This window comes from Mustela erminea, chromosome 18 (genome assembly GCF_009829155.1).
Source record: "Mustela erminea isolate mMusErm1 chromosome 18, mMusErm1.Pri, whole genome shotgun sequence".
In the NCBI taxonomy this organism is placed as follows: Eukaryota; Metazoa; Chordata; class Mammalia; order Carnivora; family Mustelidae; genus Mustela; species Mustela erminea.
In genome coordinates, this window is record NC_045631.1 from 26,474,782 (window position 1) to 26,499,040 (window position 24,259).

The window sequence follows — 24,259 nt, forward strand, 5'->3', positions numbered from 1 at the left end:
GTGCCCCAGGGTTGGTTGGTTGGCTGGTTTGTTTTTTAATTTCCAAGTTGCTTCTAAAGTTTATTTGGAAAAATTATTGAGTATTGAGAAAGAAGAATAATTGGGGGATACTTAAACTCCAAATTATTGAAAAGAACCATAAATAGAATAGTAGGATGAGTCTAGAAATAGATCTGAGGCAAAATGTAGCATATGATGAAAGGTGACTTTTCAAATGAAGAAAGCATGGATTTTTTTTCAGTATTTTAAGATAATTGCAGAATATCTCTTTGTACATGTTAGGGCTTTTGACCAAAAAATGTGATTTAAATATTAATATTGTATCTTTCAATATCTCCCCTCCCCTTTTTAAGCTCTTTTTCTTCTTTCACCTTGTAGGTGCTTTTTGCAAACAGTTGGTTAATTTTAGGTAAATTTTGTTTTTTGAATGTGCCTAAAACCCTTTCTTTCTGGGAGTTCACCTCCTTAATTGTGATAATAGATATTTATCTTTTTGGGTTCTTAGCTACAGAAAAAAAATTCTGTTTTAGCTTGTTTGAAAAGAAAAGATTTTAGCAAGATCTGTAATTAACCCACAAGATAACTGAAAGGGCTGAAGAAACATTCAGCATACTCTAGGCTAAGCTTTCTAGGAATAATAATATCTGTAACCATACTGGGAAATTAGATGGGCTAGGGAAGCTGTGTGCTGTGATCTATGCCTGTATAGTTGATGCCTTCTTCCTGCTTCCTTTTTTTCTAACTTTAAACAAATTGTGAAATATAGCATACATATAGAAAAGGCCATAGAACATAAATGTACACTTCAATGAAGAGTTGTAAAATGAACACCATCTGGTTAAGAAAGAGAGCATTGCCTGTACTATGGAAGCTCCCATATGTCTTTTCTCATCTCATATTTTTAATCTTCTCTTGGGGTAACCATCATCCTGACTTTTGTGATGATAGTTCTGTAGGGGTTTACTTGTTTTTTTTTTTTTTTTCTTTTAAAAGGTTTTATTGATTGGTAGCCTGTGGGGTGGGGCAGAGGGAGACAGAATGTTAAGAGAGAATCTTAAGCAACCTGGAGGTGGGACTGGATCTCAGGGCGCTGAGATCATGACCTGAGCCCATATGAGCCATGCAGCTCTGAACATTCTTATATTATGTGTGTACATGTACATTAATTCATGATCTATGTCTAGGGATAGTGAGTAATTGAAGTGTACACATATCTTCATTTTTGATAATGCCTAGATGTTTTCTGAAGTGGTTATGTCAGTTTATACTCCCAAGAGTAGTTGATAGAACATGTTCCACATTCTTAATCACAGTTTCTATTGTCAGACTTTAATTTATGCAGGCTGATAATTATTTAGTGGTACCTCATTGTGGTTTTTAATTTGTATTTCCCTGTTGATTAAAGAAGCCGAACACCTTTGCGTGTTTGTTTTTTTTCTCTTTGGATTTCTTGTTTTGCAAAAGGCCTTTTCAAGCATTTTGTCCATTTTTCTGTTGCATAGTTTGTCTTGTTGATTTGTTTTGTAGGAGCATTTTTATATTCTGGATACCATCTTTGTGGTGTGTTATTATAAATTACATTCTGTGACTGTCTTTTCACTCTAGTAATAGTATTTTCTGATGAACAGAAATTCTTTTTTTTTTTTTTCTTAAGATTTTATTTATTTATTTGACAGATCACAAGCAGGTAGAGAGGCAGGCAGAGAGAAAGATGGGGAAGCAGGCTCCCTGCTGAGCTTGATCCCAGGACGTGAGATCATGACCCCAGCTGAAGGCAGAAGCTTAACCCACTGAGCCACCCAGGTGCCCCTGATGAACAGAAATTCTTGAATTTTTTTTTTTAATTTTATTTATTTATTTGACAGAGAGAGAGAGAGAGAGAGAGATCACAAATAGGCAGAGACACAGGCAGAGAGAGAGGGGAGGAAGCAGGCTCCCTGCTGAGTGGAGAGCCCGATGCGGGGCTCGATCCCAGGACCCTGAGACCATGACCTGAGCTGAAGGCAGAGGCTTTAACCCACTGAGCCACCCAGGTGCCCCTGATGAACAGAAATTCTTGAATTTAATGGTAGTGTAGCTTCTTAATCATTTTCTTTATATGGCTAGTCCATCCTTTGTCTTTAGGAAGTCCCTTCCTATTCTGAGGTCATGAGTATACCTTCCTGTATTTTCTAAGCTATTTTCGCTTTGCTTTTCATATTGTCATTTAATGTATCTGGAATTTTTTTGTTTGTTTTGTTTTTTGCTTGGCATCAGAAACCCAAAGTGTTTAGTTTATTATTTTGTTTTATTTTGTGTAATCTTGTTGCAATTCCATGTACCAAAAGTCAATCTTTTTTTTAAAAAAGATTTTATTTATCTATTTGACAGACGGGGATCACAAGTAGGCAGAGAAGCAGGCAGAGAGAGAGAGGAGGAGGCAGGCTCCCTGCTGAGCAGAGAGCCCGACGTGGGGCTTGATCCCAGGACCCTGGGATCATGACCTGAGCTGAAGGTAGAGGCTTTAACCCACTGAGCCGCCCAGGCGCCCCCCTTTTTTTTTTCATTTTGAGATTTTATTTATTTGAATGGGAGGGAAGGGGCAGAAGGAGAGGGAGAAGTTGACTCCCTGCTTAGTAGTGAGCCTGACCCTGAGGCTCAATCCCATAACTGCTTGAGCCACCCAGGCACCCCCGAAAGTCAGTCTTTTCTTTACTAATCATATATCAAGTGTTTAAAAATGCATGGGTCTGTTTCTGTGCTCACTGTTCTGTTCTTTTGGTCCACTAGTTTACAACTTTTCCATAAAGGTCTTGTTAGAGATTTGTTAGCACTATTCCCAGATACAGTATACCTTTTGCTGCTATTGTGAATGGTATCTTTTTTAAAAGTTACATTTTGTAATTTTTTGTGGTGGGCTTATGGAGATAGCATTGTTTGTTTTTAAATATAACAATGTCTATATTCGGTAACCTTACTGAACCTTATCAAAGCCAATAATCTATAAATGCTTTTGATTGTTCCGCAGATGTTTTCTTGGGGGCCATTTTCTCTTTGTATATTCTTTTTTTTTTTTTTTTAAAGATTTTATTTATTTATCAGAGAGAGAGAGGGGAGAGATCGAGCACAGGCAGACAGAATGGCAGGCAGAGGCAGAGGGAGAAGCAGGCTCCGAGCAAGGAGCCCGATGTGGGACTCGATCCCAGGATGCTGGGATCATGACCTGAGCCGAAGGCAGCTGCTTAACCAACTGAGCCACCCAGGCGTCCCATCTCTTTGTATATTCTTGACTCCTCTTAGGCTATTTGCTTTTCTTAAATAATGATCATAACAATAAAAATTAACATTTATTGAGCACTTACTATGTGTCTGGTTCTGTTGAAGTTCGTTTTACATGCGTAAATTTATGAATTTCTAGCTTCATTAATATTGGTAGCCATTCTTTTTCCCTCAGCAATTGTGAGGGTCATTATTTCATTATTGCAAGCAGCCCTCTGCTGTGGTGACAGGGCATTCTGTAGGGTGGATTCCCTCTGCAGGATGAGATGAGATGCGCTGAAGGATTCAAGAAATGTCTTTTCAGCTATGTAATGTTGTAAAGAAAAGAAGTCTAGGGGTGCCTGGGTGGCTCAGTGGGTTAGGCCTCTGCCTTTGGCTCAGGTCATGATCTCAGGGTCCTGGATTGAGCCCCAAATCGGGATCTCTACTCAGCAGGGAGTCAGCTTCCCCCCTCTCTTTTTGCCTGCCACTCTGCCTACTTGTCATCTCTGTCTCTCAAATGAATAAATAAAATCTTTTTTTTCTTTTTTTTTTTTTTAAAGAAAAGAACTCTAATTAGTCTGACTATGCTAGAGTTGCCTTGTGGCTTTGAAAGTTGTGTGGTGCCCCATCCAGTTGTTTTTTTTTTTTTTTAAAGATTTTTATTTATTTATTTGCCAGAGAGAGATCACAAGTAGGCAGAGAGACAGGCAGAGAGAGAGAGAGAGGAGGAAGCAGGCTCCCTGCTGAGCAGAGAGCCCGATGCGGGACTCGATCCCAGGACCCTGAGATCACGACCTGAGCTGAAGGCAGCGGCCTAACCCACTGAGCCACCCAGGTGCCCCCCCCATCCAGTTTTTAAGGCCCTTTTTCTTATGCCCCATCTTGGTTGAGACCCTCTTGTCTCTATCAACAGATGCATCACTTCCCTTAAGAGAGGTTATTCTAGGGACACCTGGATAGCTCAGTTGGTTAAGCCTTTGGCTCAGGTCATGATTTCAGGGTCCTGGGATCGAGTCCAGCATCAGTCTCCTTGCTTGGCAGAGAGCCTGCTTCTCTCTCTGCCTCTGCTTGCCACTCTGCCTGCTGGTGTTCGCGCTTGCTCTCTCTCTCTCTCTCTGACAAATAAATAAATAAAATCTTAAAAGAGAGAGAGAGAGAGAGGTTATTATAGGAACTGGTCACTTAGGAACTAAAATATTTTACTTTTTACTGTGCAGAGAGTTTAGGCATTGACCTAGCTCCTGCAGTTTTAAATAAATCTGCCAAGCTTCTACTGTCCATTCCTATCTCAGCCTTTGTCACTGTCTCTGAATTAGAGCTTTTCAGGGACTTTTAAGAGGGAAAACTGATGTATTGCCTTTACAATTGTGCTTTTCACTTATATTGGACTACAAGTTTTGTATTCTGATTTTTCCCTTAGTATAATTCCATTTCTTTAAGATTCCAGGGTTTCCTCAGATTTGTGTATGACTTTCCTCTGTGTTTCATGACTGCTGTGGACTTTTTCTAATGTTTATATTCTGTTCTTTCAGTGGGATTTTGGTGAGGAGCCTATGTCAGTTGTTTGGATTCAGTTGGCTATCTTAAGCTGTAAATTGTAGTTTAATATTACAGAATATTTTAGAATTATTAAATGATGAATGTGATTAGTCAATATAAGATTTTGGAATTAAATATATCAGATCTCTGCCACTTAATATTTGAGTTATCTTAAACAACTTTAACTATTCAAACTATTGATTCCTCATCTGTAAAAGGAAAATAATGGGACTAATTTTACCAATCTTATAGGTTTAATGCAAGTATTATTTGAGATAATACGTGTAAAGCTCTTAGCATGGAACCATAGATTTTGAATGTCTAAAATAGCTATTTCAAAAACAAATCAAGTACCTTTTCCTAAAAATCTTAAAAGAGAGATTAATACATAGATGCTAAGCTACAGAAAAAAAACAACAAACAACTCTGAACACATACCTGCCACTAAATGTAGTTGGGACTAAGAGATGTGGAACTAGTAAATCTGTCCTGTAATATTTTTCTCCTAGGATTGGTTTGATGGTTGTAATAAAATTATATTATTTATAAAATTAATTCATTACTATATTGATGAAGAAATGAACACAAGTTCTTTTTTAATAGCTTTCAAAATGTTTTTAAAATTTATCCTGTGCTAACTCAAGTTTTAACATGCTAATTCAGCACGCATTGCTATTTTTATTCTGATACCATATTAATGTTTATGTCTGGAAGAGTAAAATATTTTATTTTTTATTACAGCAGAATGGCCAAAGACTATGACAGGTCTTCCCAGCACGTCAGGGACAACTGCCAGTGTGGTCATCATACGGGGCATGAAGATGTATGTAGCTCACGTGGGTGACTCAGGGGTGGTTCTTGGAATTCAGGATGACCCGAAGGATGATTTTGTCAGAGCTGTGGAGGTGACACAGGACCATAAGCCAGAACTTCCCAAGGAAAGAGAACGAATCGAAGGACTTGGTGGGAGGTAATCATTTTGCTGTTTGTCTTTCCTCTCTTGGTTCTATTTTGTTCTTTTCTGCTTTACTACTAGATTGACCTGTTACTCCCTTTTAGTGAAGTTACTTTTTCAGTATTACAGATTTTTAGTTTTCCTGATAAAGTACTGATCTGTATTCATATTTATGTCATTATTTTGAGCTGACTGTTTTATTTCTGATAATGGCTCCAGGGGGAAATAATATTTGAATGGGAGTCAAATAATACATACAAAGATTTATTGATCACCTTTTACATCAATACTGAAGCATGACTTTCAGGATCTGGACAGAGCAGTCTTTAGGATTGCAGAATAGAACAATTTGAATCTGACTTTGCCCCAGATTTTTTTTTTAAAGATTTTATTTATTTATTTGACAGAGATCACAAGTAGGCAGAGAGGCAGGCAGAGAGAGTGGGGGGCGGGAAGTAGGCTCTCTGCTGAACAGAGAGCCTGATGTGGGACTCCATCCAAGGACCCTGAGGTCATGACCTGAGCCAAAGGCAGAGGCTTAACCCACTGAGCCATCAGATACCCCTAATGCTTATAGATTTTGAAAAATCATGGTGTTATGAAAATTTTCAAACACAGGTGAGGGTAGAAAGAATAGTATAATGAACTCCCACATCTATGGGGAATTTTTTATAATATGGGTTAATGCTTATTGGTCACAAAATAAACAGGATATAAAATTATATTTGTAGTGTGATTTCAACTATCCAGAAAAATAGGAGTAGTACAGAAATACACCAAATTTTAAAATCTTCTGTATGGGGGCACCTGGGTGGCTCAGTGGGTTAAAACCTCTGCCTTCAGCTCGGGTCATGATTCCAGGGTCCTGGGATTGAGCCCTGCATCGGGCTCCCTGCTTGCAGGAAGCCTGCCTCCCCCCTCTCTCTGCCTGCTTGTGATCTCTGTCAAATAAATAAATAAAATCTTTAAAAAATAAAATAAAATAAAATCTGTATGATGATATGTACATACACATTTTTTTTTAATGGTAGCATTCATTTGTTTAAAATTTAGGTAACATAAAATGATTATACTTTAGAAGGTCTCTCCACTGCTACTGTCCCACAGGCCACCCAGTTCCCCTCCCCCTCAAGAAACCAGTATTATTGTGTATCCTTTGATAGAGATTCATACATAATCAGATATGAAGCTGTACCATATATGGATGTACCATCATTTGTTTAACTGTTCTGTTGAAGTGTATTTCTATTTTTTTTGTTATTACAAACACTACTGTAAAATGAAAAATCCTGTACGTGTGTCTTTTTGTACATATATATTTGTGGGATCATTTCCTAGAAGGAATTGCTGGGCCAAAGAGGAGTATGTTTTGAATATTGATAACCATTAGTCTTCATGGAGGTTGTACCAGTTTATATTAACATCAGCATTGTATGTGGATGCCCTTGACAATATACTTCTAGAACTTTTTGATCATATTGATGTTTAGGTTAAAAAGGAGGGGACACTTGGTGATATTTTAATTTTAATTTGTCTTACAAGAAAAGTTAAATATCTTTTTGTTTAGCAGCTATGTATATTTCCTTTTCTTTGTATTTCTGTTTATACTCTGTTCATTTTAGGGGGAAAATTTTTAGCCTTTTTTGTATTAATGTGTAAGAGCTGCTTATACAATTAGAGAAATTAGTCTAATGTATGTGATGTGCTTCAGTTGTTGTTTTCACAATCTGACTTTCACTTATGGCCCTGAAATTTCTTTTCACATGGAAGTTTGTTTTAATGTTTAGTCTCTTTTGTTATGACTTTTGTTTTTTTGTGCTGTACATACAGTTCTCTCATTCGGAGGTTATTAAAAAGTCTTCTATATTCTAGTACAGTAGTTACAAATATTTTTACTAATACAGTAGTTTTGAATATATTACAAATATTTATGAATCTATTACAGTAGTTACAAATATTTCCTACTTACAGGCGGAACGCTTTTTATTCTTAAAAATTGAGGACCTCAAGGAGCTTTTTGTTTATATGGGTTATATATAATGATTTTTAGAAACTAAATGTAAAGACCTTTCCAAATATTTGTTCATTGAAAAATAACTTTTTTTAAAGATTTATTTATCTGAGGGAGAAAGCGAGAGTGTGCATGTATGAGTAGGGGAGACGCAGAGGGAAAGGGAGACAGACAGACTCCCTGCTGAGTGGAAAGCCTGGTGGTGGGCTGGATCCCAGGACCTTAAGATTATGACCCGAGCTGAAATCAAGAGTCAGATGCTCAACTGACTAGACACCCATACACTCTGACTGTGTTGGGCACCTTGGTGGCTCAGTCAGTTAAGTATCTGTCTTTGACTCAGGTCATGATCTTAGGGTCCTGGGGTCGAGTTCTGACTGCTTCTCTCTCTCCCTCTCTCTCTCTCTCGGTCTCTCATGAATAAATAAAAATCTTCAAAAAAAAAAAAAAAAAGTAAACCCATTGTGTTAACATAAAGAACATTTTTTTTAATGAAAAAATAGCTGTTTCCCAAAACAGATATTTAGGGAGAGACTTGGAATTGTTTTACACAAAGTCTGCTTAATGTCTGGCTTAATAAGTGACATCTAGATTCTCATAGCTGCTTCTGCCTTCAATCTTTTATGTTTTTTGGTTGCAGTATCAGAAGTAAAACTGGTTTTCATAGGTATATAATTGCAAAAGGGGGATTATTTTAATAGCTTTTCTATTTATGGAGATAGTCTTCTTTGATATTATTCTAAAACTCAAAAAGAAGTAGTTTCTTAAGAGTTAATAATAGTGTGGTATCTGAAATTATTATTTTTTTAAAGATTATTTATTTATGTATTTATTTGTCAGACAGAGATCACAAGTAGGCAGAGAGGCAGGCCGGGGGGCAGGGGGAAGCAGGCTCCCTGCTGAGCAGAGAGCCCGATGCTCAATCCCAGGACCCTGGGATCATGACCCGAGCCTAAGGAGAGGCTTTATCCACTGAGCCACCAGGTGCCCCTGAAATTATTTTTTTAAAAGATTTTACTTATTTATGTAAGAGAGAGAATGAGAGAGAGAGAGAGAGAGAGCACGAGAGGGGAGAAGGTCAGAGGGAGACACAGAGTCCCTGCTAAGCAGGGAGCTGGATGTGGTACTTGATCCCGGGACTCCAGGATCATGACCTGAGCCGAAGGCAGTTGCTTAACCAACTGAGCCGCCCAGGTGCCCTGGTAACTGAAATTACATCAGTGACCTTTTTATATGCTTATGTTCCAGATCCATAGGTGTATCAGTTAAGAGCCATTTTGGTTAAATGACTTTTTTTTATTAACAGACTTTATTTTTTGGAGCAGTTTTAGTTCACTGCAAAAGTAAATGGAAAGTACAGAGTGTTCCTATATATTCCCTGCCTCCTATTAAATGCACAGCTCCCACTATCAATATCCTCTAGCAGAGTGATACATTTATTACAATTGATGACCCTACATTGACGTACCATTATCACCTAAGCCTGTAGTTTACATTAGGGATGTTTTAGGGTTTTGACAGGTATCCACCATTATAGTTTCACTCTCCTAAAAGTTCTGTGTGCTTTGCCTGTTGATCCCTTCCTCTTCCCTTACTCATGGGAACCACCTCTCTCTGTATATCTCCGTAGTTTTGCTTTTTCCAGAAGATCATATAGTTGGAAACATGTAATATATAGTCCCTATGTGTGGTTTTGTAACATAGGCATTGGTCATTTGTGAAATACTGCTGAGTTAACACAGATCCATATATTGACATATTTTATTATATAATATCATATCAAATCTTATAGCCTCTCAGAAACCCCACTGTATACACATGGTCTTATGAAAATAGTTTTGACCTAGTAGACTCCCTGAAAAGGTCTGGGAGACTCCCAGGAGCCTCTGAGCCATATTTTGAGAACTACTTTTCTAGTAATTTTGAGAACCACTTTTCTAGTACTTCTTTGGTTGTTATCGTATACATTTTAACCTTTAGACTCCCTGGAATTTTAAAATCTGAGCTGTGTGTAGGGCTGCAAGTTAATATTTTTTTCTCAATGGCCATTAGTAGCTACTAGAACAATTATGTATCTTTTTCTTACTGATTAGAAGGGTAACCAGGCATAAAACCCCTCTTTAATGGGAAAATGACCTTGAGTTTACCCTCTTCTAGCACCATTTCTCTGGTTAAGATGGAATGTCAGTTCCATTATAAGGTAACATTGCTTATGGTAGAATGATCCTTGAATTGGAACTGTATTTGGATAGAGAAGATTTTGAGTGGACTATACAGACCTTATTACCTGCGCTGTGTACATGCAGTTTGACTTATGCAGGGACCGGTAAGTCAAAGGCTATTATAGGACACTGATTCCTGGGGCATATGAAGTTTATGTGGGTCATATGAAGCTTGTTTATGGGTGCTAGAAAATGGCTCTTAGATTTCTCTTAAGGATGATTGCTGAAGACAGCATAACTGAAGCTGGCGTGCTGGCATACTGTTTCCTGTTCTATATCCTACAAAGTTATCTATTTGATCCTGTAGTGTGAAGATCAGTCTGTATCTGAGACCATTGCTCATAGTCATGCAAAGTGAGCTTTGCAACTATAAACTGGATTCCTGTATATGTTTGGGTCTTTTTCTGGGCTATTTTTATACTGTATGTTCTTGTATGAGTAGCATACTTTTTAAAAAGAAATTTCTGGCTCATTATAATTTTTAACATTGGTAGTACTGGTCCCTTTTCATTAATCTTTTAAAAAATATTTTCTGGACTATTCTTTATTTTTCTATATGAATTGTTAAATTATATATTCTTTGATTTTTAATAACTTTTTTTTAGAGTTTATGTTTTTTGTCTTGTCGCTTAAAATACCATCTGCATGGTGGACAGATGCTCTTTGCCATTTGGGAGCAGGTGTCTTTTTGCACAAATTGAGCTGTTTTATTATAAGTTATTTCCTCCTTTCCCTCTGTCTCACCCTAGGCAACTGGCCAGTGCTCTGTTTTTCCAGCCTTCTGTTGCTGCTCAGTCAGCTCTCTGCATATCAGGCTGTGCCTTTGTTTATGCCTTTTAATCATACAGGACAGCAGTAGGGAGTGCAATAAAAGCAGCATCTTTTATAAGATTGCTTTGTTTTTTTGATGCTGGATTTAAAATTTGTTTTAACCAGTACCATTAGTTTTTTGTTCCTCAGAAGCATAGAGACAATAATATCTTTGACTATTAAATATCAAGAAGGCTCCTACTTAAGATTTATAATGGAAACAATTTGGGTAGCTACCATAATTACTTAAGTATTAAGCCTTACATTTTAGGGAGCAGGTTTAGGAAAGAACAATAGGACTTAATTAAGGTAGTATGAAGGCAAAATTATTGTGTCTCTTCTTGTGAATGGTAGATTTAATCTTTACTCTCCTGATTGTTTTTTGAGGGTAAGTATTAAAGAAAACATAAAATAACAAAATGACCAGCTTTGGTTTTCTAACTTGCTATGATGTAGAACAATGTTGCTTTGAGGACTCTGAATTAAACTAAATGGGTTCTCAAAAGGGATAGTAAATAAACAACTCCTGACTTTCTCTTCTGTGTTATTAATGATTGACAACGTTTAGTGACCACTCTGTACTTGCTTTATTCCTCCTCTCTGCTATCTAACATGGTTGCCGCTAGCTACATATGGCTGTTTAAATTTCAGTATAATTTAATTACAATGAAAATAAAAAATTCAATTCCTCATTAGCACTAGCCACAGTTAGGGTGCTCAGTGGCCACACAGGACAGAGTGAACATTTCGATCTTTGCAGAGTTTCAGGAGACAGAGCTGCTTAAATCTCCTGGCTTCCTCTTGTGAGATAATTTTGTTGTCTATTTCAGAAAGAAGGTTGAGGCTCTTCTGCCATATTCATATTTTTCTTGGCTCACAGAGTGGTTATTTCTCATTTATAAGGCTTATGCCTTTATTTTGCTTCTCTTAGGATTTTTATTCATTTGTTACCTCTTTTCTCTCTAGTATTTTCATTCTTTTGAAGTTGGAATAGAGATAGAAAAGCTATAGTTGGGGCTTAACTGGCTGGCAGCTGCTGAGGTGTATGGTATTTTCTAGTGACATTCCTTTGAGAATGGTCAACCATTGTTTGTCCTGTCTTCAGCTTTCAGCGTCTTGAAGCCAGTGTCATTTCAGTGTTCATCTAGTTTAGAAGGATAGAGTCATGCTACTCAAGGTCAACATAATAAACTAATAAAGACTCATATATATATCAGGATGTCTTAGTACTCATTAATCATGAGAAAAATGACCAACAAGGAAACCACATATTATTGTCAGCTGGCCTGCCGTAGATGAATGAAATTTCAGATTGTAATCAAAGGGTTTCTGGATGTATAGGGGCGCTAAGTGAGAAGACTTAATTAGGTTATTTTAGTGTCCTCTATCTTTGAAAGTCTTGGGGATCAACCTCATCTTATGCATGTATCTTTTTTTTTTTTTTTTTTTAAAGATTTTATTTTATTTATTTATTTGACAGAGAGAGAACACAAGTAGGCAGAGAGGCAGGCAGAGAGAGAGGAGGAAGCAGGCTCCCTGCTGAGCAGAGAGCCCGATGTGGGACTCGATCCCAGGACCCTGAGATCATGACCTGAGCCGAATGCAGCGGCTTAACCCACTGAGCCACCCAGGCGCCCTCTTTTTTTTTTTCTTATGCATGTATCTTGTCAGGTGGACTTAATATCAATTTTTAGGCTAATAGTGTTTCTTGAAAATTCTCTTTGCTGCTCTTTCTGCCACCTTTTCTAGCCTTCCAGAGGAATATCTTTCTTTCATTGATTTTTTTTTTTTTTTTTAAATTCAGGCAGGTCAAGATTAGTTAAGGGTCAGTTTACTGTTTCAGTCATTCCAGGCACCTGCTGAGAGACCATCTCTAGTGTTTGTGTTTTTTTTTTTTTTTAAATTTATGAGAGAGACCGAGAGCGAGCGAGTACACGTGCACATGAGCAGGGGGTAGGGCCAGAGGAAGAGAGAGAAGCAGACGCTGCATTTAACAGGGAGCCCGTTCCAGGACTCAGTCCCAGGACCTAAGGATCATGACCAGAACCAAAGGCATACGCTTAACGAATTGGGCCACCCAAGTGCCTCTCTGTTGTGGTTTCATTATTACTTTTCTTGCTTAAAGATTTGACTGTATTTCCATGTTTTAGGCAACCTAACATATACTATTCTGTGTATTAATTATAGATTTCTGTTGCTGCTATGCCAGATTCCTTTCTAAGAGTTTTATTATTTTTTTTTAAAGATTTTATTTATTTATTTGACAGACAGAGATCTCAAGTAGGCAGAGAGAGAGAGAGGAGGAAGCAAGCTCCCTGCTGAGCAGAGGGCCTGATATGGGGCTTGATCCCAGGACCCTGGGATCACGAAGGCAGAGGCTTTAACCCAGTGAGCCACCCAGGCCCCTCTCTAAGAGTTTTCTTATTCTGTGATTCCAACATCTATATCTCTACAGCTGATCCATTTCCAAAGTCTACTCTCATTCTTGTAATTACAGAAATATCTAAATATATGATATTTCTGTTGAGTTATATCATCAAATTAAAAATACTAAAACTGAAGTTGTACTGTTTTCAGCACCCTCAAATCCATCAAAAATTATCTTACATCTCCTTTTCAGTTGTTGGTTTTTTTTTTTTTTAAGATTTTATTTATTTATTTGACAGACAGAGATCGGAAGTAGGCAGAGAGAGAGAGAGGAGGAAGCAGGCTCTCCGCGGAGCGGACAGCCCGATGTGGGGCTTGATCCCAGGACCCTGGGATCATGACGTGAGCTGAACGCAGAGGCATTAACCCACTGAGCCACCCAGGCGCCCCTCCTTTTCAGTTTTTTAATCACTATTTATTTATAACCTCTTCTTCCTCCCTTCAGTTTTCTTAGTTATCACATTATCTTGCTTTTTTCTCTGACATGCTGTCTACTCATTTTTCTTCTCATTACTTCTACTCTGTTCTTTCTAAACTACCTCAGCAATCTCAGTTCTCCTCATGTTAATCTTACCTATTCTGTGTTTCCTCTCTGAACAGGAATTTTGGTTTAAGCATCTTTGTGTCTCAAACAGATAAGTCATTATTTCATGATCATATTATCTGATTATATTAGTTATTTACCACATTAAGCTACCTTAGTTGTTCTATTTTATTCGCTTAGAATATTTTTTTTTTTAACTCTTTTTCAGTGTGATGAACAAGTCTGGTGTGAATCGTGTAGTTTGGAAACGACCTCGGCTCACTCACAATGGACCTGTTAGAAGGAGCACAGTTATTGACCAGATTCCTTTTCTGGCAGTAGCAAGAGCACTTGGTAAGTAGGACTTCTATTTGGTAAATCATACTAGATTTTCTACAATGTATGGTGGTAACATAAAAGAGGAGACTAAGAACTAAATCCTCATTTGACTGATAATGGGGGTAGAAATACGCTGTTGTTATAGTAAATGCTTTAAAACTTAATGGAGGGGAAGGTTAAAATGGATTTCAGTGCTGGTTGCTCTTTAACCATGAGTCATGTTCAACACTTTGGTGATTCACACCAGTACTTAGGGAAGTATATATATGTCTAGGCTTGGTGTTATCCTTAAAATTATTTTAAAATGTGCTTCCCTACTTCAGCCTTTTATATTTCTCTTAAGAACCTTCAAAGGTCTCTTTCTCATTAGCTAGCAAAATAAATTGTTCATGACAAAATAAAAATACTTATTTTCTAATCTACCTGGTTTTGGACACAAAAAGGGAGGGCATGCAGGTTAAGATAAGGAGTTTGGTGCAGCCATTATGTGTGGTAGGCAAGAGATAAACCTTACAAGGGTTTATAGCTAGACCATGATAAGGAATTTTATTTTATTCATTTTTTTCTAAAGATTTTATTTATTTATTTGATATACAGAGAAAGATCACAAGTAGGCAGAGAGGCAGGCAGAGAGAGAGGGGGAAGCAGGCTCCCTGCTGTGCAGAGAGCTTGACTTGGGACTCGATCCCAGGACCCTGAGATCATGACCTGAGCCAAAGGCAGAGGTTTTAACCCACTGAGCCACCTAGGCGCCCGGGAATTTTATTTTAAATACTTTCAGGAAGTAATTGAGTGGAGGAAGTATACCACAGTGGTGAAGAGATAGATTTTGGAGCCAAAATTCCTAGGGTCCAATGCCAATGTTGTTATTTACTGCACAATTACATATAGTAAGGCAAATCACTTACTATATATAAATTACTTAATATATGTGACAGTTTTTTCAGCTGTAAATGGGGCTAATAATGGTACCTGCCTCATTCAGTTGTGAGTATTGGATGACTTAATATATGTAAAGTGGTTAAAACAGTGCCTGACACATAATAAGTGTTCTGTAAATGTTACTGTTGCTGTTTATTGAAATAGGGAAGTGACATGATCGATGTTTTTAAGAAATTAATTTGTCAGGGAGAGTGTAAGCAGGGGGAACAGCAGGCAGAGGGAAAAGCACGCTTCCCACTGAGCAAGGAGCCTGATGTGGGACTGGATCCCAGAACTCTGCGATCATGACCTGAGCTAAAGGCAAAATGCTTGACTGAGCCACCCAGGTGTCCTCAGTTCTTTTTCTTTCTCTCTTTCTTTCTTTTTTTTTTTTTTAAGGGTCATTTTGATGCTGTAGTGGGTAAAATTATAGGGTGATAAAATTGGAGGCAAAGGTACTTTTGGGGGCCTGTAGCAGTATTCTAGGCACTCTACATATTTGTAGATTTTTGCAGAACTCAAAGGCTGTCTGTTTCTCAGGTTATTCATTAATAGTATAACCATGTGATATAATAGATCTTTCAGTTGTTAGCAAGGATAAAGAGGGAGGAATGTGATAATTGGCAAGTAATTAATATTACTAAAGAACAGCGTTTTTTTGTTTGTTTTGTTTTTAAAGATTATTTATTTTAGAGGACAGGAGCTGGAGGGGCCGAGGGAGAGGGAAGGAGAATCAATCTCAAGCGAAATCTGTGCTCAGTGCGGAGCCCAACAGGGAACTTGATCCCAGGACCTTGATATCACGGATTTGAGCTAAAACCAAGAGTCAGACACTTAACCCTACTGCGCCTCCCAGGCACCTCAAGAACAGAGGGTTTTTTTTTTTTTTTATGGGGAATACAACTAATTATACTGAGGGCAAGGTCTTACTTCAGATTCAAACTGAGGGGTAAATTGAGGAGTGCCTGGGATCATGTGGGTTAAAGCCTCTGCCTTCAGCTCAGGTCATGATCCCAGGGTCCTGGGATTGAGCGCCACATGGGGTTCTCTGCTCAGTAGGGAGCCTGTTTCCCCCGCTCCCCAACTCTGCCTGCCTGCCTACTTGTGATCTCTCTCTGTCAAATAAATAAAATCTTAAAAAAAAAAATTGAACCTTCAATTTAGAAAAATAGACGCCAAGTTATTTTGTATATATGAAGTGTGTGTGCCAAGCATTTTAAGCCTTGAAACTCATAAGAGATTGTGTAGTGGAAAAGTAGGAACAGATGAAGGACTGGCAGAAAGAGCAGGAAAACCAACTGGTTTTTCTGTTTCAGACTTTCTACTTTCTACTTTTCTTTTTGACTTATGTATCTCTAGAGTAATTCAGACAAGAAGTAATCTAACTCCTACTTGAATATCTTCAGTAAATCTTAATATTTCAAAGTACAAACTCTTGCATAATTGTCAGTTAAAATCTGCCACCATGAATCTCTCAGATATTGGCTCTAGTTTTGTGTGCTGAAACAAAAATAGGGCAGTATATTTATTTTTCCTTCTGCATAATGACCATCATTTACCTATTCAAAATTAGCTAGCATGTTTTTCTAGTCTTTCCTCTAGGCTTCAGACCATTCATTATTCTTGTCATATTGCTTTATTTCTTCATTAAATGTTCCAGAATTGAGGATATTCTGCAAGATGTGGTATGAACAGTTTGAAGTATGATGGAAATATTTTATTCCTGCTACCTGAGCATTGTACTTCTGCTAGTAGAGTCCTGGAATCTGTCATTAGCTTTTAGTAATCCTACCACATTTGTTGGTTTATTGAAATAGCTCCAGTCGTTAGATATTTTTCTTATGAACTGCTACCAGTCAGATTTCTCTATTACATACACTTTGGTTTTTATTGGAGTAGTGAGGGTGGGGAGACAGAGACGGAATTAATAGCAGCATTGAATGAGCTTCTTATAGAATATCTAGTCAGTCCAAAAGGTATCTATTACTGTATTTGGAGAGAGATATTGATGTGATTTTTTAAAAAGATTTTATTTATTTACTAGAGCACAAGCAGGGAGAGGGGCAAAGGGTGGGAGACAGGGAGATAATCCCAAGCAGACTCTGTGGTGACGTGGAGCCCCATTGGTTCTCAGTCTGATAACCCTGAGATCATGACCTGAGCCAAAACCAAGAATCGGGCACTTAACTGACTGAGCTTCCTAGGCACCCCATCTGTGTTTTTTCCTTAGCTTGATTCAACATTTGTTAACTATGTAGAGAGAAAGAAATATAGTCCTTAATGTTTATTTTGCACAGATACTCAAAAGTACTTAAGCAGTGGTATATCAGCATTGTTTTAAAATATCTCCCCATAGACTGCTTTTAGTTGCAAAAGAGAAAAAATAGTAATTAGGGGTGCCTGGCTGGCTCAGTTGGAAGAACATGCAACTCTTAATTTCCAGGTGGTGAGTTATAACCCATATTGGGTGTAGAGATACTAAAAATTAATAAACTTTTAAAAAAGAAAAAACTAGTAATTAGAGAACAGAGAAATCAGGCAGTACCTTGACTAAATAATCAAAATTATCATCACTAATGAGGAATAGTGCTGAGACTGACACAATATTCCCTATGTAGTATTCTGGCCAAGATGTATAACCTAAAGAAATGTTATAAGTGCATGCTATTCCTGATCCTAGGCCAAAGCCTATAAAAGACCCGGAGCCTGGGATCATGACCTGAGCCAAAGGCAGACTTTTAACTGACTGAGTCACCCAGGTGTCCACAAATAAATAAAATCTTAAACTTTTTTTTTTTTTAACTTGTTGCATGGTAATACTTACTGGATCATAGTAAATTATAGTATTTAGCACCATTCTTATAGTTTATGACCATTTTTAATCTAGCTTTTTGGGAAAGAAAAGTTTGCTTAACAGAAATTGGTACCATTTTTAGATACTCATGAGGATTAGAATTACTTGCATACAGATAAAACAAAGGTGCCTTCTAGTGGCTGTGTGATAGAATTGTATGTGAATCTTGCAAATCATTTATTCCTTGAACAGATACTTACTGAGTGCAATATGTGCTAAGCATGTGGTCTTTGTCCTCTTGGAAGCTTACAGTATAGAGAAGGGGAGAAGCATTCATCGGATCACAAAACGAGTTGAAAAATTACATCTCTAAATACTTCAATATGTGCTAATGAGAATTTAAAATAAGGGTATTATACCTAGCTGGAGAGGCAAGAGATATTTGATACTGAGCTGAAGTTTGAAGAATTACTAGTTGTTAAGAGAGGAAGAACGTGTGTTCTAAGCATAGGAGCTGCATCTGCAAGCAGCTCTGATAAGAGGAAGGAAGGTGAGAATAATAAGGAACTCTGACAAAGCCCAGTGTAGCTGGAACAGAGATATGAGAATAAGAGGCATAGATAAAATGACTTTTTTTTAGATTGTGGTTAAGAGTTGTATCTTAGGAATAAGACTAAGCTATTGCAGAGTGGGAGTGGAAACAACTAAATTTGGGTATACGTATGTTTTTAATTATGACAAAGATACATAATTTTGCTATCTTAACCATTTTAAGTTTACAAGTCAGTGGTGGTATTAAGTTCATTTACATAGTGTTTTGCAACCATCACCATCCATCATAAATATGTTTTATTTTTTATTTAAATATTGTATTTATGTATTTGAGAGAGAGAGATAGCAAGAGAGAGCATGAGCAAGGAAGAGAGAGAAAAGAGTTTCATTGCAAGCAGGGAGCCCGATCTGGGAGTTGATCCAAGGACTCAGATCATGACCTGAGCCGAAGGCAGGTGCTTAACCGACTGAGCCACCCAGGCACCCCTTAAATTTATGTTTTCAAGGGATGATTTTTGGTTGCAGTTTAAAGATTTTATTTATTTATTTGACACAGAGAGAGAGTGTGACAGAGGGAACCCAAGCAAGGGGAGGGGTCGAGGAAAGGGAGAGGCAGGCTCCCCACTGAGCAAAGAGCCTGCCGCAGGGCTCCATCCCAGGACCCTGGGATCAAGGACCTGAGCCAAAGGCCTACGTTTAATAACTGAGTCACCCAGGTGCCCATTGGTTGCGGTTTAAAGAATAGATGAATTGAGGCTCTTTGGAAGTGCTCTGTGGGAAGCCACTCACGGAGTGGGGGGAAATGTTAAGTCACTAGAGGTAAAGACTACTGGGTAGCCTGTGCACTGTGGGCTGCCATGTGCCACAGAAGCCAGCAGAGAACATACTGAAACCAGAAGAAAGGCCTTTTTCTCCTCTGGTGTCCTTCCAGTGCCCCTACTAAGGACAAAAGGGAAATGGTCATCAAGGAGACAACTAACAACATTTGCCGCAGTGTCCAAAGGCTCTCCCTTTACTGCAGGAATGATATTCTTTGATCCTATTTTGGTGTACAAACAATAGACCAATGATAGAAACACTTAATTCAAGGCCCAGTTCTGATCGTTGCTCATTTTATCTCGGGTAAAGCCAGGATTCTCTAAACTGATTAAATAAGGGAACCATGCCTATGTCATATGTTCTTAAATCTGACTATGAATACAACTCACCTAGTGAGTTTGTTAAAAATTCACGTTCCAGCAAATTTCACCGGCAAATTTAAAGCAACTTGAGCACTAAAACAATAATAAAAGGGGCACCTGGGTGGCTCAGTCAGTTAAGTGTCCAACTCTTGGTCTCAGCTCAGGTCATGATCTCAGAGTTGTGAGAATCCATAAGCTTATAAAGAAAGATACTGAAAAGATTATAAATAAAACTTCAAAAAAAAAAAGAAGTAAATGCATCTTTGTAAGTTTATTTGGATTATAATTAGCTTTTAGTGGTTGCATGTTTTGTTTTTGTTTTTGTTTTTTTAAGATATTATTTTTACATAATCTGTATGCCCAGTGTGGGGACTTGAACCTGCAACACCAAGATCAAGAGTGGCACACTCCAGTAACTCAGCCAGCCAGGTGCCCCATGTGTGGGTTTATTTTTTTTTGCTACTCTGAGAGATGAATTGCCACTTTACCTTTCAAGGGGCTCATTTGGCAATGAATTTTGCTATTTTAAAGTAGAACAATTGATTTGAATTACTTGTCCCTTAGACTGTGAATGTGTTTTAATTGGACAATACTTTTGATAGGACCTAATGAAGGGAAGTTTAAGTAAGGCAGAGAAAGGACAAAGAGATTTACTCTTGGTTAGCAGTAAGTCAGACCTGCTGAAAGAGTGCTAAAACCACTCTTTTGTCTGAAAACCTTTTGCTTCTATTTGGTTTAAAATATTTTCTTTCTGTCTTTATTTGAGAGAGAGATGGCAGGAGCAGAGGGGAAAGGGAGAAGCAGGCTCCCCACTTAGCAGGAGCCTGACTTGGGACTCAATCCCAGGACCCTGGGATCATGACCTGAGGCAGACAGATGCTTAACTAACTGAGCCACCCAGGTGCCCCAAACCTTTTGCTTGTAATTTAGGCCTTTACCCAGAGTATTTCACAACAAACAAAAGAGATAGAGATTAATGTTTTCTTCTTTTTGTCTATTCTTTCCCCAGTTTGGAGGAGTAAAAAAAAAAGTTAGATAGCTCCACTTAACTTTGTCTTATGTATCACAGAAAAGTAAGAGTTCCCTTCCTCACTTCCTCCCTCCCCCTCTTTTTAAAAAAGATCTTATTTATTTATTTGACAGAGAGATCACAAATAGGCAGAGAGGCATGCAGAGAAAAGGGGGAAACATGCTCCCTGCCAAACAGAGAGCCTGATGCGGGGCTCGATCCCAGGACCCTGAGATCATGACCTGAGCTGAAGGCAGAGGCTTAACCCACTGAGCCACCCAAGCACCCCACCTTCCCCCTTTTTTTAAAGATTTCTTTATTTGAAAGAGAGAGAGAGAAAGAGAGCACAAGCTAGGAGGTGGGTAGAGGGAGACCGAGAAGGGATAAAGAATCTCTAGCATACTCCTCATGGAGTGGGAAGCCTGTCGCAGGGCTTGATCCCACGACCCTGAGATCATGACCTGAACCTAAAGCAAGAGTCAGACACTCAACTGACTGTGCCACCAGGTGCCCCAAGTAGTTTTTATTTTATTTTATTTTTAAGATTTTATTCATTTATTTGACAGAGAGAGAGATTACAAGTAGGCAGAGAGGCAGGCGGAGAGAGAGGGGGAAGCAGGCTACCCACCGACCGAAGAGCCCGATGTGGGGCTAGATCCCAGGACCCTGAGATCATGACCTGAGCCAAAGGCAGAGGCTCAACCCACTGAGTCACCCAGGTGCCCCAGTTTTGTTTTGTATTTTTCCTAAATCAGGTATGGATTTTGAATGTTATCAATTGCTTTTCTGCATCTATTTTGATGAATGTGTAGATTCTCTCCTTTAATCTGTTGACAAAATATTACTAGCCTGGAAATAACACTTCTTGCTTATTTCTGGCCCCCCCCCCAGGTGATTTGTGGAGCTATGATTTCTTCAGTGGTGAATTTGTGGTGTCACCTGAACCAGACACAAGTGTCCACACTCTTGACCCCCAGAAGCACAAGTATATTATCTTGGGGAGTGATGGACTTTGGAATATGATTCCACCGCAAGATGCCATCTCAATGTGCCAGGACCAAGAGGAGAAGAAATACTTGATGGTGAGCAGTAACTCAATAATTTGATATTGTTGTCTATACATTGTTCTGCTACTTTGTCATAGGTCTAAGGATGTTCACTTTGAGTAGGTATTCCATTTGCCTGGCTCTAGAATTACATAAAACAAACTTTGCAGCTCATAAAGGGAATGAGACAGGATATAAATTAGATAAACACACAACCACAGACTTTGTTATGAATAGCCCTTAGTGGCCTATGAAACCTCGTTAATTCTTTTTAAAAAATTGAGATGTAATTCATATACCACAAAATTTTACATTTTTTATTTTTTATTTTATTTTAAGATTTTATTTATTCGACACAGAGAGAGACCACACAAGCAGGGGGGTAGTGGCAGGCAGAGGGAGACAGAGAGAAGCAGGATCCGTGGGATCATGACCTGAGCCAAAGGCAGTTGCTTAACCAACTGAGCCACCCAGGCGTCCAAAATTTTACCTTTTTAAAATGTATAACTCAGGGACACCTGGATGGCTCAGTCATTAAGTGTCTGCCTTTGGCTCGGGTCCTGATCCCAGAGTCCTGGGATCGAGCCCCGCAATGGGCTCCCTGCTCAGCGGGAAGCCTGTTTCTCCCTCTCCCACTCCCCCTGCTTGGGTCCCTCTCTTGCTGTATCTTCTATCAAATAAATAAATAAAACCTTAAATAAAAAATCCTCTTAAAAAAAAAATGTATAGGGCGCCTGGGTGGCTCAGTGGGTTAAGCCGCTGCCTTCGGCTCAGGTCATGATCTCAGGGTCCTGGGATCGAGTCCCACATCGGGCTCTCTGCTCAGCAGGGGGCTGCTTCGCTTCCTCTCTCTCTGCCTGCCTCTCTGCCTACTTGTGATCTCTCTCTGTCAAATAAATAAATAAAGTCTTTAAAAAAAAATGTATAACTAACTCAGTAGTTCTTACTATATTCTCTAAGTTGTGCAACCGTTACCACTATATCATTCCAGAACATTTTATCACTACCTCCAAAACCAATAATTGCCAGTAGTCATTCACTGCCTCCTGTTATCCCCACCCACTGGCAACCACTGATCTTTCTGTCTCTCTTTATATTGGCCTGTTTTGGATATTTCATGTAAAGAGATCATATAATATGTGACCTCCATATTTGACTTCTTTCACTTAAGCATAATACTTTCAAGGTTCATCCATGTTGCTTGTAATAAAAGTACTTTATTCCTTGTTAGGGCTGAATAATTTTCCATCAACGGATATACAACATTTAATTATCCATCCATTTACCAGTTGATGGATATTTGGGTTGTTTCCACTTTGGGGCTCTTATGAATGAATGACTTTTGTGAACATTCACATACAAGTTTTTGTGTGGATATGTTTTCATTTCTCTTAGGTATATACAGCACCATACAGGTATTTTCTCTTCTTTATAATTTTTTTTCCTAGCTTTATTTTATTTTTAAAGATTTTTATTTATTTATTTAACAGACAGAAATCACAAGTAGGCAGAGAAGCAGGCAGAGAGAGAGGAGGAAGCAGGCTCCCAGCTGAGCAGAGAGCCCGATGCGGGCCTCGATCCCAGGACCCTGGGATCATGACCTGAGCCGAAGGCAGAGGCTTTAACCCACTGAGCCACCCAGGCGCCCTCCCTAGCTTTATTTTAAGAATACAGTATATAATACAGATAATATGCAAAATACGTGCTAATCAACTTAATTTTATTGGTAAGACTTGTGGTCAGCAGTAGGCTATTATCATGTTAAGTTTGAGGGGAATCCAAAGTTATACATGGATTTTCATTTGTATGGGGGAGTTGGCATCTCCAACGCCCCCCATTGTTCAAGGGTCAATTGTATATATTTAACAGTTGTTTATATTTTCTTGTCTCTGAATTTTGTTCATATTCTTTGACAAAATTTTATTGTCATTGATTTGTAGAAGCTCTTATTTTAGGAGAAGATTGGCCCTTTGCAATAAGGGTTTTTTTGTTGTTGTTTTTTGTTTTTGCTATGCCTGATTATCTCGTTTGCGAATTGTTTATCTGTAATAACTTGATGTTTACTTTCCATTTTAGATAACTTCTGTACAACTTTTCCTATTACAGTGAAGACTGAGTTTCTTGCTACTAAAAAGATAAAAACACAGTTGGAATTTAACCACAGGATAAGGCCTTGTCTTAATATTTAAAAAAAAATTAGAGCAATACTCTTAACATAGTTATGGGGTCTGTGGATAATGTTTGAAATTTAGAAAATTTTACTTATGTGAGCCATATTGAATACTTTGTTTTTAATTTGATACTTTGTTTTTAATTTGTAGTGGGAACGAAATCTGAGTTGTTAACCTTCTCTCTCTTTGTTCTTTTCTCTCTTTGTTCTTTTAACTACAGGGTGAACATGGACAATCTTGTGCCAAAATGCTTGTGAATCGAGCACTAGGCCGCTGGAGGCAGCGTATGCTTCGAGCAGATAATACTAGTGCTATAGTGATCTGCATTTCTCCAGGAGTGGACAGCCAGGGAAATTTCACCAGTGAAGATGAGCTCTATCTGAACCTGACTGATAGTCCTTCGTATAATAGTCAAGAAACCTGCGTGATGACTCCTTCTCCATGTTCTACACCGCCAGTCAAGGTATACAGTTCTCTATAGTATTTGAGGTTTTTAAATAGAATTTCTTTGGTTAGAAT

The 24,259-nt window shown here is 38.3% G+C and overlaps 1 protein-coding gene across 2 annotated transcripts in view; it reads left to right on the top strand.

Moving 5' to 3' along the window:
- The window catches only part of PPM1D (protein phosphatase, Mg2+/Mn2+ dependent 1D), a 42,410-nt gene that overhangs the window by 12,750 nt on the left and 5,401 nt on the right, over nt 1-24,259 (top strand). Inside the window, exons 2-5 of one of the 2 annotated variants that reach the window (XM_032320079.1) lie at nt 5,524-5,749; nt 13,957-14,081; nt 21,415-21,605; nt 23,961-24,203. In XM_032320079.1, coding sequence (XP_032175970.1) covers nt 5,524-5,749; nt 13,957-14,081; nt 21,415-21,605; nt 23,961-24,203 — 785 coding nt within the window. Of the gene's footprint in view, nt 1-5,520; nt 5,750-13,956; nt 14,082-21,414; nt 21,606-23,960; nt 24,204-24,259 lie in introns of both variants that reach the window. The other variant, XM_032320078.1, reaches the window with a different exon arrangement.